The sequence below is a fragment of the Symphodus melops genome (genome assembly GCF_947650265.1).
Source record: "Symphodus melops genome assembly, chromosome: 3".
Lineage (NCBI taxonomy): Eukaryota > Metazoa > Chordata > Actinopteri > Labriformes > Labridae > Symphodus > Symphodus melops.
In genome coordinates this window covers 30,481,757-30,498,095 of record NC_136693.1, presented here as the reverse complement: position 1 = coordinate 30,498,095, position 16,339 = coordinate 30,481,757, and the positions used below count along the sequence as shown (strand labels likewise).

General features: G+C 47.6%; 1 protein-coding gene across 4 annotated transcripts in view; it reads right to left on the bottom strand.

The window, feature by feature from the left end:
* Window positions 1-382: 382 nt before the first annotated feature.
* The window catches only part of LOC306821226 (NT-3 growth factor receptor-like), a 180,401-nt gene continuing 164,444 nt past the window's right edge, over window positions 383-16,339 (bottom strand). For all 4 annotated transcript variants that reach the window (XM_079339517.1, XM_079339519.1, XM_079339518.1 and 1 more), the window contains 2 exons: window positions 5,483-5,641; window positions 383-1,871 (listed from right to left, as the gene is read on the bottom strand). In XM_079339517.1, coding sequence (XP_079195643.1) covers window positions 1,686-1,871; window positions 5,483-5,641 — 345 coding nt within the window. In that variant the 3' untranslated portion in view covers window positions 383-1,685. The remainder of the gene's footprint in view (window positions 1,872-5,482; window positions 5,642-16,339) is intronic.

Genomic DNA, 16,339 nt, shown 5'->3' with positions numbered 1-16,339 from the left:
AATATGTCCTCTCACGTTCAGGTGAGACGAGCACGTTACGTGTTTCTGCGTCACGGTCGGCGCTGTAGACTTCACGTATTTAAATAATTCAGGGAACATAAAGCTGAGGGAACTTCTGCCACATTTAAAAAAGGTGTTTACCAAACCCATCAGTGATGTCACGGTCCATATCTTATATACAGTACATCCTAAGGCCCAGGCGTCAGGGGGACGGCGTGAGGACGTGGAGGTTAACCCAAACACGTGAGGACATCGAACAAACAGCGGAGAGTTCAGTTTGATGAATAAAAGCTACAACACGCCTCTCTGTTCACCTGTCGTCATCTGAATCAGGTCGGATGGTTAATGCGCTTCATATTTCAGCTGAATCTTTTATAAGTCATATCAATCTCCTCGTCTAACTCAGGACAGCAGAGTGTCTCTTTATGCTGCGCTGTGTATGCAGGGCTCGCGCCGCGGCTAACAAATGATTCAGACTTCCAGTTACAAAAAGGTTTTTTTTTTCTCTTTTTTCTTTTTCTTTAAAGAGCAGAAAAGCAGTTTCACACCAAAAAGGCTGAAAGTGACAGAACAGTTTCTCAAAGCGTGTGTGAGTGTTTGGAAGTGTGGTGCAAGATATTATTCATCGACACATTATTCTCGCCATAAAAAGCAAATGAACCGGAAAGTGACTGCGAGGTTTCATCACCTCTTTGGGAAAGTGTGGCGTTGATGGCTCTGAATCGTCCCCCGTCCTTTGAGAGTCTCTGCTGCGAATCAGCGTCAGCGGACTTTTCACCTTCAGCGTGTGAGACAACCTACCAGCAGTGACACTCCCAGGAGAGAGCTCCCCTGGATAAGGATGAGAACAAATACCATAGCTTTATACTTTAGCCACCCAGATCACAGTCAGAAAAGGAACCAAAAGAACACCCCGAAAATAAGTTAACATAATTTTGACACATAGAATTTTACAATATGTACATTATTTTTAAATTAAAATAGATTTGTCGGTTGTCTTGATCGGGTCGGTCCTCGAAAGAGCGCTTCCCTTTTTTTTTTTCTCCAACCATCCAGTGTTATTCCACAGAAGCAGAGTTCCTGTTAAAAGCTCGGTGGCGGACCCTCAGAGTGAAAGCAAGGGGCTGCCATCGTCGAGTCCCTGCCAATAGTTAGTCGGTGACGTCTTCGGGCAGGGCTGAGCCCTTAGCAAAGACGCATGGCAGACCCTCCAGCACCCTGACAAAAAGAAATAAATATAAAATATATGTAATATTTCTATATATATTCAGAAAACCAACCCAGGATAGATTTTAACTTCTCTCCAGAACTCAATCAAACAGTGGCCATTTTTCCTATTGCCAGTTCGCTTCGCTTCCCTTTTTGTGTTTTTGCAGTTTTTCGAGGAAAAAAAAAAAAAAAAAAAAAAAAAGTCTTCTTCAAACCTGTACATCTAATACGCAAGTAACCAAAATGTAAAAGTGCGTGTTTTTTTGAATATGTTTTATCCACTATATCCAAAAGTGTTGCAGGCACTTAAGTCCTTCCCAAACGTTGTAGGTGTTTTTCGACAGTGGAGCAGGTTGGTTTGGTTTTTTCCTGGATTTCGTGTGGGGCCGGTCTGTCCGTATGTCTCTGTCGATCCATCTGTCTGGCGAGGAACGGGCCATCGCTGGGGGGGTGGGGGGTGGGGAGGGTTGGCGCCGCTAGCCCAGGATGTCCAGGTAGACCGGCGTGGCTTTTCCCATGGCGAACAGGACCTTCTGAATGTCCTTAATGTTCAGTCGCTGCTGCGGTTCCCTCTGCCAGCAGCCCAGCATGATGTCGTACACCTCTTTAGGACAGATCCTCGGCCGCTCCAGAACACGACCCTGGGTTATGCACTCGATGACCTGCGGAGGAGAGAGACACACTGATTGCTTTGGTTGGTCCTTAATGAGAAAGCAATGACAGAGCAGGGCATCCTTTGAGGTTTGAACTAATGAAAGTGAGATGAAAGAAACAAACAGCATCCAGTCACTCTTAAATTTGTCCAATAATAAAGTGGAAACGAGATTTCACTTCTCTCTGTCCCTCAGCACGGAGCAGCAGAAACAGCCCGTCTGTTGGGGTGGATGTTTGAGATTCTGCTAAAAGGCTGATTGATCATTTCTTTGTTGGGCTTGTGCTCCAATTAGCCGGATGACTCACTGCTGTTGTGACAATTTGCCTTTATTATTTGTGTCAATTCCAGGCCACTGTAGCTTAAGAGGATGGATAGGGGGTCTATTTGGGCCTAATTATGGCGGCTGCTCTGAAAAGCAGCTTTTATCTTTGATTCTCTCCTTTGTACCGTCACCTCCAACATCTGCACCCGAGACAGCGAAGGGGAGGATAACCAACACGCCGGACAGAGTTCAGTGCTCGCCGCAGCGACCGTGGGTTTGACCTCTCTAAATGAATCAGGTTAATTCAGGGTTCATTTAGCGTCTGATAACGTCCAGCCTTTTATGAAGACGAATCATGTGGACGAAATGTCCCACAAACCAAATCAGAGTTTTTCAGAATCTGTTTCATCGTCAACCTAAAAGATAAAAACAAACTCATTTGTGGCTCTGGAGTTTTGTTTTGCGAGGTGACGTTCAGCTTTCTGTCTGTTTGTCGTGCTGCCACCAGGACGATGAGAGGCCTGGCAGACGGACCACCCTCGCCTCCCAGGCCGAGAGGAATCGAGCAGCAGCTCCTGCAAAGACACACGGAGCCTCTTTGCATAAATTCCCAGAACACAAACGCTGCAAACAAGCAGCAACAAAGGATGCGGTGGTCATGGCAACGGCACTAAGAGCAAACATGAGAGAGAGAGATGAGGGGATCAGAAGAGTGAGGTAACCTCTGCAAAACTTTTCTTACATTTAAAAGAGAAGTTACCAGAAAATCTAATCAATCTAGAGATGTGGGGAAAATTACCCACAATGCAACTCCACTGGTGTCAGCTCAGTCTGACTCAGTCTGTAGACCAGTTTAGAGAGGATGTCAGCACTAAGTCTCAACGAGCCGGCGTCCCTGACGCCCTCACAACCACCGCCGTCCTGCTCCGACCGCCACCTCAGCGCCAAGGAAGTGTGACAACAGGAACAGGAGGAATCCTTCCTGCGTCTCATCCCGTCTCCCCCTGGCCTGTCCCGTTTGTCCTGAGTCAGCTCTTTTGTAAAGTGTTTTGAGACAACAAATACGAACGAATGATTTACTGTGTTCTGAAACACATTAAACAAACCCGTCAGTGTGGAGCTGCTGGGATTCATCCAGAGGGTTAAATCCCACAAACGCACACCTGCACAAAGAGGACGTGATGATGTCAGAGCGGGGCTGCTGCACGGGGAGCGTGACAGAGCTGTGACCAGCAACCAGACCAACATCCATCCTTTAGGTCAGGGACCCAACCCAAAGCCTTACAGCCTCACTTCCCCCCCTTTGCTGGTCAACAAGGGTATTTCCTGTTGCAGCGTGGATTCAGTGAACACGTAGCAGGACGGACTCAGTGAATGAACCTGAGGCTCTCTAATGTCTCCAGCCGTGTGTGCTCATGAAAACATCACATGGCAGCAGTTAGATGAATCTTTCGTCTTTAAACAACAGAAATACCTGAAGTTACAAATCAGCAGCTGTAATCTTAATGTCATGGACAACTATATTCATTTGATGCTCCAGCGCTACATTTCACATTTAAATATTGTAAATTATTCATCTGGCAGCTGTAGTAACCGGTTACTCTGCAAATTAAAGCCCCAGCACAACCACACAGGTGTTCTCAATTACCCCGGCTCATCACGACTCCAGTCAGGTGGAAGCGCCGCGGCGAGGGAAATATCTGAGCTCACCGAACGTACGTAACAAAGAGGACTGATTACAGGGTCAGCTGTCTCTGCCTGACAGCTACAGCCAATTAGAGGAGGCGGGAGGATGTTTGTACCCGCCCATGTGACATGGTTTACTACTGAAGCCCACGCTTCAGGACCACGGACAGCTCCCACAGGCAACAGCCAAACCCAGAAGTCTGATCTGAGAAAGCTTCCACGTGGTTCCGTCAGCGCCGTGGTTCTGCTCCGTCTGACGAAGCCACGTCCTGCCTCAGGAGCTGCACGCTGATGGTGCGGGAGAGCAGGGAAAAACATGCAAACAACATGCTGCTTGGTCTCTCTGAAGTTGATAAAGTGATGAAAATAAATTGTTTTATTATTTAAAACCATCTCTGCACCTTATTGCACTGAATCAGTCAGCTTCCTCCAGTTCATCACTGAGCGGTGAGCCCATTTCATTTTTAAATAAAGTTGGAGAGTTTGAAGCTTGTCGTGCAGCCGTCTGCTTTGTTTGTTTGTATGAACACAGAGGAGGAGGAGGGGGCGGAGCCTATGGCGAGCAGCGATGAGCGAGGACTGTTTGAAACCAAGTTCCTACAGGAGTGGAATAATTTATCATTGTCAATGAGAGCCAATTAGAAGTGTTGCTGTAATGCATCATTGTTTAGTGTGTTAGATTAATGTGAATAACTGAATAAGAAGTGCAATAATTCAATGAAACACTACCTGAGGACACGAGTCCATTAGAGAGAGGCTCTGATCTGATTACATCGTCACAAGGTTTCAGAGACGGAGTTTAATCAGCTCAGCGTCTCCACGTATCCACACAGAAATATGGAAGAATAAACGCTGCACGCCACACGCCTTAGTTCATCTCTCTGGGTCACTTTCATTTTCTCAACATGCCACTTTCACCAGAGGAGTCCTAATTGAATCGTATCGATTCAAAGCAGAGCCTCTGATGAAAGAACTAACTCATCGGGTGAGTTGGTGTAATGCGGCGTCTCGTTCCTCGCTGTTTGGCGAGCGTGACTCTCACAGAAGAGGATGCAGGAGACATCGGGAGATTCTTTGAGCTCCCAAAACTTCGAGCAGGAACGTCAGTCTGCTCGTTCCTGGTGGAAAAGAGAGGCCGCTCCCCTTCAGGAGGTTGGAGATATGTAACGTGTGTAACGTGCTCCGTAGACCGCGCAAAGACAAGTGCAGCTAAAACGGGCGACGGCGTTCAGCTTCCCCAGCGTTTGACACGATGCAACACAGCGGAGGAAAGACGCCAACAACAGAACAGCTGATCTCTTCCACTCTCACCGTCTCTCTGCCTCCTTTTAACAGGAAACTTAAATAAAATGAATTGACGAGGAAGAAAACATTGGATCATATAATCCCCCCCTGCCCCCCCCCCTCAGCAAAATGGAGTTTTAGTCCAAAACCTAAAAACAAAACAACTGAAAATGTCTCTCGACTTTTAGAATCTCAATATTTTTACTTTTCTGTCAAAGTACGTGATGAAAACATGAGCAGCATGTTGTCGCTGTGTGTGTGTGTGTGTGTGTGTGTGTGTGTGTGTGTGTGTGCAGAGACAGGAGTGATGGTGCCGGCCTGCAGTGATGCTCTTTGACTACAGCGAGCGTATAATGGAGCATGTGAACGCTTCGGGCTCTTCCTACCTCGTTGTTTCCCAGCTGAAACCACGGCTGCTTCCCGTAGGTAAAGATCTCCCACAGGATGACTCCGAAGCTCCACACGTCGCTCTCCGTGGAGAATTTCCTGTACATGATGCTCTCCGGAGGCATCCAGCGGATAGGTAGCATGGTGTGTCCTCCGACCTGAGGGAGGAGAGAGAAAGTCATGAACACAGATGAGACGTGGACAGGAGTCCCGGGCGTCGGGGGATTAACTGTCCTTGCATGTGAGTGATACCACGGGCTTAACGTCTGATTGGATGGGAGCTCTGCGGCTCCACCATGACACTGATGCAAAGCAGGAAAACGCTGACTTATCTCCCACCTTGTCTGCATGTACAGAATCACAGAATGGGAATTTCTTTAGGTATCAGCGTTAAACCATCCCTTTGTTCTTGATGAGCATTGGTAATCTGCGAGCCGTTCTCTGGAGCGCCGGAGGATCAGAGCATGAAAGCGAGCGCGCCCTAATCACTCTTTTTAAGTAAAGCGCTTTCAAACACAGAGTTAAGAACGTGCAGAATGCATGCTCCTATAGATCGTCTCCTTTTTCTAACGTGCATGTGAGCGCTCCATCTGCACCTTTCTCTTCTCATAACATACGAACACGTTGAGCGGCGGCGGCGGCGTCCGGGGAACATCAGCTGGAAGCTCTTTAATGTCTTCAAACCAGCAGAACATGAAATGAAGTCTCCCTTGCTGTAAATCCTCCTGGCTGGATATAAATCGATTAAACAATCATCCATTAATCATCCTTGCTCTCAGCTTCCATTAGCCAGGCGTTGTTTTAAAATCTATTTCCCATTTCATGTCGCTGGCCGCGGTTTAATCATGGCGGCGATGAGCTGGACACGACTGATGAGGGAATGAGCGGCAGGCAAAGTATTTTGAGTTTGGGCTCAGAATCCGACATTAATTACAGTGATTATTGCGGAGCTCACACTATTGACGGACTCTGTTATTAATATGCTGCTGTGATCTGCTGCGAAGCCGGCTGATCCACTGCTGTGATTGGTTTCCATCTTAAGAGTCGTGTTTCAAAGTCAAACTCAAAAAAACATCAAAACAGTGTGGGGGGAAAAATCGAAACCTGAATTCTACTTTCTACCTTTTAACACAGCGTTTAACTAAAGGGCGCCCCCTCCCTCGCCCCCTCCCCCCCCCCCCCCCCCACACACACATCTGTAACATCTTTCTGGTCCCGGGTACACCAACAGTCTGAGGCAGCAGAGAGCAACCGCTCAAGTCCATCCCGTTTAAATAAACTACGATTCTCTTCCTACTTCCACATCGACCAGCAGCTCAAAGGAGGAAGCGGGTCTGATCCACATCTCCGAACGAAGACAACAACAACAACAACAACAACAACAACAACAACAACAACAAGGGCTACAAGACAAACCAGCAAAAAACTAGAAAGTGGACCTGAGGCTAAGGTGGGATTTTCATGTTCAGCTTACATTAAAGTCTTAATCTTAAACCCCCCCCCCCCCCCCTTCCAGAGAAGGTAGGCGCTTTGAAGCCCCCCCCCCCCTTACCAAAATGGTGCAAAATGAAGTTTTGTTGTGACATCACTTCCTGTCTCGGGGGATTTGTGTTGCCATACAGTTTTGTTATCTTCTTCACTTTTTGGCCTTCGTCGTCTATCTCACTGTTATCTTGACATTTTGCTCAAGATAACAGTGAGATGGATTTTTAAGCCGCCTTGTGGTTTTTTTTTTTTTTCCCCTGTGAGTGAGTGAAAGTAGTCTTAAAACGTATCAGACACACATCTATCATCACATGCACCGACTGACCCGCCCATCCAAACATCCATCCGTCTATCCTGCGGAGCTTAAACACAACACATAGCATAAGATGTGAATCCTCATTAAAACCACTTACTCTAACAACACGACTTTTCTCCTCCAATCACATCCGTTTAATCATGATAAGCTCCGACATCTGTGTGCCTTCAGACGTGAGCGTTGTGTCACATTTTAAGTATCAAGGGGAGAAAAAAAGACAAAAACAGCCCACGTCGCACTAATTACCTCCCTGTTCCTCGTGCGCTCATCGCACATTTCCTCTTTGAAAGTCAAACACAATTTCTGCGCGTCAGCTTGATGAATCTTCTGGAGGTTTTAAAGGAAGATGAGATTTGTCGGCGTGCCAGAAGGCTTCTCCTTCGCCGGCGTTTTTTCCAGAACGTCCTCTAGTCTGTACACTTCATCAGATTGTGCTGCAGAACACGAGGCCTCTGTTTGTTCATCCAAAGCTTCACTCCTGGATGAGGACGTGTGTGTACAATAAATACAAACAAGTAAACATAAGCTAGCTGTGAAATGATGAACTACAAGTCAGACGCTAAAAGCAAACAGGCCGATAACGTCCCTCCTCGTAACACATCAGAACATAAAACTAACCTAAATTTAACCTAACAACAAGCAGAGGAACAAGAAACAAGCTAAGCTAATGCGGCGCAAGCTAACGTGACGTAGCTTACAGAGGATGTTTCCTTTTGAGAAATGGCTAAAATGTTAATTTTGTCTTTATTATAATTTAATGCTGAAATTCTTACATCTTACAATAAAAACAGTTAGGCTTTTATTTTGAATGTTTTTCTTTAGCTCTGAGTACTTTAATGCTTTTATTTTGAAATACAGTAAGGCCCTTGTGGTAGATGGAAGGTTTGGAGATACATCTTAAAGAGACGGTAACGGTGAAAGCCCTAAAAGTCTCCTCTCTGTGCTCTCACGTTTATCTGTGGCGTTGTCTTTACAGCAGCTTGTTTGAGAATATTGGAAAACGTTTTAGCGTACAGCCCACTCGTCAGCACAGACGCTGCCGCTCAGCCAAACGAAGGTGCAAAGTGTCAGTCTGACGAACGTGAGTGCAGACACCTCCTGAGGGCTGCTGCAGCGGGCACGCAAGCTAACGTCTGCTCTGAAGACGGAGGGGCTTAAAATAACTGTCAGGCTTCAAGTCAAAGAACCCGAGACAGCACCTTGAAGAAGTCAGTCATAAATGCTTAATGAGACTTTTCATGACTTCCTCAATGCAAACTTTCTCCAACAAACCTCAGCGTCTCAGAACAACCTCGGGATCTCTGCTGACCGCGCGGGCCGAAGCCTTTTCTGCTGCTCGCGCCCCTCGGAGCGCCGCAGAGGAAGTCTGAAGATCACTTCCTGCACAGTGATATCACGAGGCTGCATGCCTGCCTTACGTTTAACACACAGTTATATTTGTGCACATGGCCTGAAGGTCAACAAGACCATCAGAAAGCGTTTCATACGACGGGGCAGATGTGCTGACGGAGAATGAAAATCCCACTCCATTAACCTTGGGAGTGTTGGGAATGTGTTTGGTCTCAGCGTCTGCAGCATCATTTCACCTCCTCCTCCTCCTCCTCCTCCTCCTCCAGCAGAGTGACATACCAGAGAGGGTTGAAAGTCTAACAGAGACCAAGACACGCCTGAGTCCAGAGCGCTCCAAGACCGAGCCGAGGCAAGACCAAGACGATTAGAGATCAAGACTGAGACCAGGGCGGGGCGGGACCGAGGCAAGACCAAGACGATTAGAGATCAAGACTGAGACCAGGGCGGGGCGGGACCGAGACAAGACCAAGACGATTAGAGATCAAGACTGAGACCAGGGCGGGGCGGGACCGAGACAAGACCGAGACCTTTCAAAAGTGGTCCAGAGACCAAAACCACAGCTCCTCTTGTGGAGCGTGTTCTTAGGTCAGAAGACTTTATTACAAAGAGAATTCTCCTTATTATGTTTTATTATGTGATTATGATTCTCAGGTTTGAATAACTTTAGATTTCCTCTCAGAGTCCACAGAGTCTTCGAGCTGAGTATTCTTTTATTTGCTGCTTCACATTAAAACATTTACACCCCCGAGCGGCCCGCTCCGACCACAGTCCTCCTCTAATCCCACCAGGGGTTCAGTCCTCCGCTCGGCCGCCTCAGCGCCCAGCTGTAAAGTGAGTCCAGAACACTTCGGGCACCCCCCTCCCCCCCCCCACTCCCGCTCTTATACACATTTCTTCTCTTCCTTAAGTTACCCAGAGGCCTCGGCGGTATTAGCAGGATCCCCGACAATGAAACATGATTTCCCTCCTAATGTCCCGAGCTCCACCCTGCTGGCTCGCTCTCGTCCCAGACTAAACAAATGTGATCCAGCGTCGGCCTGGCAGACAAAGAGGCGGCTTCTGATAAAAAGTAATTAAGGTTAGACATAAATCCACAAAGGTGTTTCGAGTAAGGTGCCCTTCCTCCACATCTTAAACACTATTTATTGACAGAGTGAATTTTGCTGCGGCGAGGAGAGTTGGCGGTAGTTTTCCTCGCATTCGCCCTCGGCCTCTTTTCTTTCTGCAAGTTAATGACCAAATGAACGCTGACTTATAGCCCACCTGCTCTCATTAGACGGGCCACATTTTTAGTATTGTACACAACATTAAGCCAATATTGATGCCGAGAGCAGTCGGGCCTGTTGTGTAAAAACTGTGATTGGAGCCAAGCTAGGTGGGCTGAGCGAGGTGCAGGAGTGGGTGAGGGGTTGTGTGTACCAATCCCCCCCCCCCCCCCCCCCCGTGGAGCTTTATACAGATTAAACAAAATTAATTAAGTTCCCGTTAGTCTAAATGACTTATCGGAGGTCCACCCAGCCCATCGCACGCAAGGCTGAACCTCATCAGATGCATACTAATGATTCCACCGCCGCCGCTGCTGCTGCTGAGGCGAGGGGCATTAAAAGTGGCTGACTCTCTGCTTCCCAAATGATTGCATGCTATCACCTTGGGTCTTTGTGACAAGGCCATGGCAATTAGCTGGGAACACGGGGGGAGAAAAAAAAAAAGAAAAGAGAGGTGAACACATAATAAAAATAAAATAATTGCCCCTGTAATTATCCTCATCGTTCTCACTCAATGTCACACGGAGAAGCCGGCGATACTCGGCGGGTCGTGAGGAATGAGTCTGGGGGCTTTTGGGGTTTTTTTTTCCTGTTGCTGTGTAAACTGGATTAGTGCTCTGCCTGTCCCACCGTGGCAGGGGAGTGATTGGATTAACGGCGTGGCGAGCACAGCAGCATGGCAGGGGGATAGATTACTGCCCCAGTTGGGCTCTTCGATGGGCGCTCCGCAGCCTGCAGGGAGCCCTCAGAGGCCCCAGACACCTTAAAGGGCCCCGATAAGCATCTATACATTCTCTCTCTCTCGGAGCTTTAGCGGCTATCTCCGCTCTCCTGGCTCAAACAGCCTCGGACACAAGTTCACTTTGAGAGGCTATGATGTCCATTAGGTCTCTACCTGCTGCGCTGCTGCCAAGACGAGATAAAGTGGTATCTGCTCTGGCTGCTGCATGCTGGTGGGTGGTGAAAGTTTCACACACACACACACACAAGCTGCTCTATTGCTATCGTGCAATTTTGCTTTCACTGCTTCAGTATTTAAGTCTCCACAGCAGCTCGGGCTGACAATGTGCAGATAGGTGTTTTCTCCGTGTTACTGCTGACTTTGTAACTACGCTGAATATTAAATTATGAGCAGTGCAGCTCTGTGATGCTCCTAAATTATAAATCTTGTTAAAAAGTAAACAGGATGGTGAAGCTCAGGTTTTAGGAGAGCAAACTTTCATTTTCACGTTATAATGAACAAATTCATTTAAGAGCCATGTTTTTTAGCTGTGGGGAAGTCAGAGGTTCGCAGAAAACTAACTGTCAGGAAAGTCTTCTTTACCATGTGGTGTTTACTCTTCATGCATGATGTCCCAGAGTGCAGCGCCTGTTCATCTGTTGGATCTCAGACATTCATACAACTCATGTGTCAGACGCTTTAATGCAAAGTGACAAACAGCAGAGAGGACGGAGGAGACTGACAGGAGGTGACCACAGGTGCTGACAGGAAGTGAGCACAGGTGCTGACAGGAAGTGACTACAAGTACTGACAGGAAGTGACTACAAGTACTGACAGGAAGTGACCACAAGTACTGACAGGAAGTGACCACAGGTGCTGACAGGAAGTGACCACAGGTGCTGACAGGAAGTGACCACAGGTGCTGACAGGAAGTGATCACAAGTACTGACAGGAAGTGACCACAGGTGCTGACAGGAAGTGACTACAGGTGCTGACAGGAAGTGACCACAGGTGCTGACAGAAAGTGACCACAGGTGCTGACAGGAAGTGACCACAAGTATTGACAGGAAGTGACCACAGGTGCTGACAGGAAGTGACCAGAGGCAGAGTGCATCATCGACAGCTGTTCTTAAGAGTATGAAAACTAATTGTCTTCTTCATGAAGGTCGTCAGAGTTCATACAGAGTTCATACAGAGCCGGGTCTTTAGCTTTTTCTTAAAGGTGCAAAGACACTCTGCAGATCAAATGGAGTTGTTTGTTCCACCACCGGGGGGCGACAGAGGAGACGAGTCTGAACACTTAGCACCCTGTTGTCACTGTTCATTGGCTGAGTTAGCAGGCGTCAGGGAGTGTAGACCTGGATCAGAGAGTTCAGTTCAGGAGGAGACGTTTTGGTTGGCTGACTTCAGCGGTATGAAAAAAACAATAACTTTGATTTTGTTGCAATTCAAGGAAATTTAATTTTCTGAAGTTAAACCTTTGTTATGAACATTTGAAAAAAAGTAAAAAAATCTTGTCAGGTCTGTCCTGGAGAAGAAAACAACTCTTTCAATCTTTGTTTGTTGAATGGATTTATTTAGATGCTTTTCAGGTTGTCAGATTCAGAGAATCATCAACCTCCCTGAAGTTAAGATATTCTAAAAGTGGTCCAAATTGTTGAGCATGCTCTGACATATAAAGAAACCTGTATTTCTCAGGCCGTCTGAAGACTCTTCTTCTTCTGCTTCCTGTATCATGTAAGGCAGGAGTCGTCCTCCTGGAGGAGCAGAAAAGAACACAAACCCAGGGGAAGACGTAGACTCCCTCTTCCTCTGGTGCAGCAGTAATACATGTGGCCTGTGTACTCATTAGCAGCTGCCTGCATACAGTTTTGAGGAGCTGCTGCTTGATAAATAATGCAGCAGCGGAGTGTCTGATCCCTGAAACAGAGGAAAGCCAGGGACCGCTTTACTTCAAAGCACAACGGAGCAGGTAAGCAGAGACTTCCTGGCAGAGTCACAAAGAACACGGAGTCCTTGAAAAGTGACTCATTAGATTAAAACATCGCTGCACTGTTTGCTCGTCATTAGTCGCTCATTCAAAAGTGCAACATTTTTCTCTCCTTCTTTAAATGTAGCTTCTTTCGCTAACGTCCTTACATCTGGACGCACGCCCTCTTTCTCTCCGCTCCATCCAGTGCGTCATTATTCCACTCATCAGGAAACAAACGTCAGCACTCACACTGCGAGAAAACCTCTGGAGAAGCGTCTCAGGGCTTTTTTCATATTCCGCCCTGAAATGCAGAAAATGGAAGTCTTTAAATCTTTCTCCCCTGACAGGAACCTATATGTCACTGTTCATAATTTCACTGTAATGAGCTCTTTATGAGGCAATTCTCTCCTTGTCTCAAAGAACCAGAGTCGAACTTAGCAGTCGACCTGCCAGGAAGGAAGTTAACCCTTCGTGCTTCACCGGTGCACACTCGGCATGGCACAGCCTGACTTAAACAGCTCATTAGTTATTTAAACTGCAGTCACTGATTAACCTTTGGAAATGGACTGAATCTTTAAAGGCATCCCGTACTTGATATGTGTGTCACACTGGGGGGGTTGGGTTAGTGTGATGAGATTTCATTTTGTAAAGTTTCTTTAACGGATCTTTATTTTTCTCAGGCTGAGATGAAAAATATTTGATGTGATTCATTTTTATATTTTGCTTCAGTTGAAGGGTTAGGGTTCAGTCTGTGTACATCGTGTTACGCCACGAGACGAACGCTGAGACAGAATGTTTTGTTAATCGTTTGCTGGATTATTATCGTTTTTTGGTTTCAGATCAGTTCATAGAGAAACTTCCATCCAACTGTGCAACACAACTATTGAAAATGTAAAACTTCAGACATCAGACTGAAGTATTAGCTTCCAGATGTACAAATAAAGAGGATGTTAATTTCCATTCTTGTGCTGGTGCAGAGGCCTCAATGAAGGCTGCAGTCGTTACGTCTGAGAGAGAAAAAGGATCTTTAGAGAACCGACTCAAAAAATACAATATTGACTTTCACTTATCTGGGAGCAGATTTCTTGGAGCGCTTATTCAGCAGAACCAAAAAGTCTTTGTCGACAAGAAAACATCGCCACCATCAAATTCACAGGCGTGCTTACTCTCCACATTGGTCTGTGTGAAATAGCAGTGCAGCTCTGTGAGGCTGACACATGATACGAGCTTAACAAACCTCTGTGACCTTACTATCACAAACTTACAGGCAGTTAAAGGTTGATCATGCTGCTCCGTCTGCACCACGCCCCCTCCCCTCTGTGCTCCATATAAAGCCACGCCCCCCCTGTGCTCCATCTAAAGCCACGCCCCCCCTGTGCTCCATATAAAGCCACGCCCCCCGTGCTCCATATAAAGCCACGCCCCTCCCCTCTATGCTCCATCTAAAGCCACGCCCCCTGTGCTCCCTCTAAAGCCACGCCCCCACCCCCTGTGCTCCATCTAAAGCCACGCCCCCATGTGTTCCATCTAAAGCCACGCCCCTCCCCTCTATGCTCCATCTAAAGCCACGCCCCCTGTGCTCCCTCTAAAAGTCACGCCCCCTCCCCATGTGCTCCCTCTAAAGCCACGCCCCCTCCCCCATCTGTGCTCCCTCTAAAGCCACACACCCCTGTGCTCCCTCTAAAGCCACGCCCCTTATCCTTGTGCTCCATCTATAGCCACACTCCCTGCCCTCTGTGCTCCATATGTAGCCACGCCCCCTCCCCCCTCTGTGCTCCATATGTAGCCACGCCCCCCTGTGCTCCCTCTAAAGCCACGCCCCACCCCCTGTGCTCCATCTAAAGCCACGCCCCTTATCCTTGTGCTCCATCTACAGCCACACTCCCTGCCCTCTGTGCTCCATATGTAGCCACGCCCCCCTCCCCCTCTGTGCTCCATATGTAGCCACGCCCCCTGTGCTCCCTCTAAAGCCACGCCCCCCACCCCCCTGGTGCTCCCTCTAAAGCCACGCCCCTTATCCTTGTGCTTCATCTATAGCCACACTCCCTGCCCCTCTGTGCTCCATATGTAGCCACGCCCCCTCCCCCTCTGTGCTCCATCTAAAGCCACGCCCCCTGTGCTCCCTCTAAAGCCACGCCCCCCACCCCCTGTGCTCCATCTAAAGCCACGCCCCCATGTGTTCCATCTAAAGCCACGCCCCTCCCCTCTATGCTCCATCTAAAGCCACGCCCCCCTGTGCTCCTCTAAAGTCACGCCCCCTCCCCATGTGCTCCCTCTAAAGCCACGCCCCCCTCCCCCATCTGTGCTCCCTCTAAAGCCACACACCCCTGTGCTCCCTCTAAAGCCACGCCCCATTATCCTTGTGCTCCATCTATAGCCACACTCCCTGCCCTCTGTGCTCCATATGTAGCCACGCCCCCTCCCCCTCTGTGCTCCATATGTAGCCACGCCCCCCATCCTCTCTGTGCTCCATCTAAAGCCACGCCCCCTGCCCTCCTGTGCTCCCTCTAAAGCCACGGCCCCTGTGATTGGTTCATCAGATTGGTACCTGGTGGCAGACATTGGTTGAAGTTTTTACAGATTTAGAAACTAACACAGATGATGGATCATCTTTGTTCCTTTTTCAGAGAACCTGAGTTATTAGTTTCTGTCAGGACCTAAAAAGACAACTTCAACCAGAAACTGAAAAAGTGCATCTGGAGGAAATGATGAACTTTTTTTTTTCAATAATGATGGACTTTGGGAATGGATGTATATTTCCGTCCCCCTGAGGTAGAAAAACAACACACACCTGTCGTCACATTGTGAGGAAATGTTGCGTAATGACATCTCAGGGTGATTGACAGAAGCCTTGCATGAGCTCTTCCATCTGTCCTGTAGATCCAGTCAACATTTCCCTCTTGCACCTTTAACACCTTCTCCAGCATTCACTGTCATTCAGACCTAAACATGCATAATGCAGCGCTCCCTCTCTGAACTCTGAACAGACCCTATATGGCGAGGCGGCTGTATGAAACACCTACACGGCAGTCGCCTGTGTCGGGCAGATTCTGCAGTGTCTCTGTTGAAACAACACAAAGGCTCATTCAGCGCAGGCGGAGCGGGCGGATGTGACAGCTGGACGGGATTTAGGACAATATTCATCTCTTTCTTCAAGTTGTTCCCTCCTGCTGCAAAGTGTCTCGGGAGCCCCGGAGGGCAACGAGCGTCAATACGACGAGGGTCGTGTTCTTGGGAGGGAGCAGCTATTTATAATCAGTCAACACAGGGAAAGTGTCCAATACTGTTAGGAGCTCCTTATCTCTCAGCTCTGTCAATATTCCTCTGTGTAGGCGTGCAGTGATGCTATCAGGCACGCACCAAACAGACGCTGCACACACACAATCCTACACGCATACACAGAGACAAATGATTCCTCTGCTTTCTGCAGGACACAAAACATACACATCCTCTTCCTCCTTTGAGTCTGTGTGTGTGTGTGTGTGTGTGTGTGTGTGTGTGTGTGCTGTACCAATAAATTATTCAAGCATCTAAACTTTTCCTTGATATCTTCAACAGTTTGATAGGAGAGACTGAAGAAGTTGGCGGGACTCTGTGTGGGCTGCAGGAAAGTCACTTCTCTCCCTCTGATGTAGAAAATAAATAAATCAATCAAATAAATAAATCAATAAAATAAATAAATCATCTCTTTCAGACAAACATTAACAATAAAAGGTTTTGGAATCAGTTTGACACTTAAATGAACTA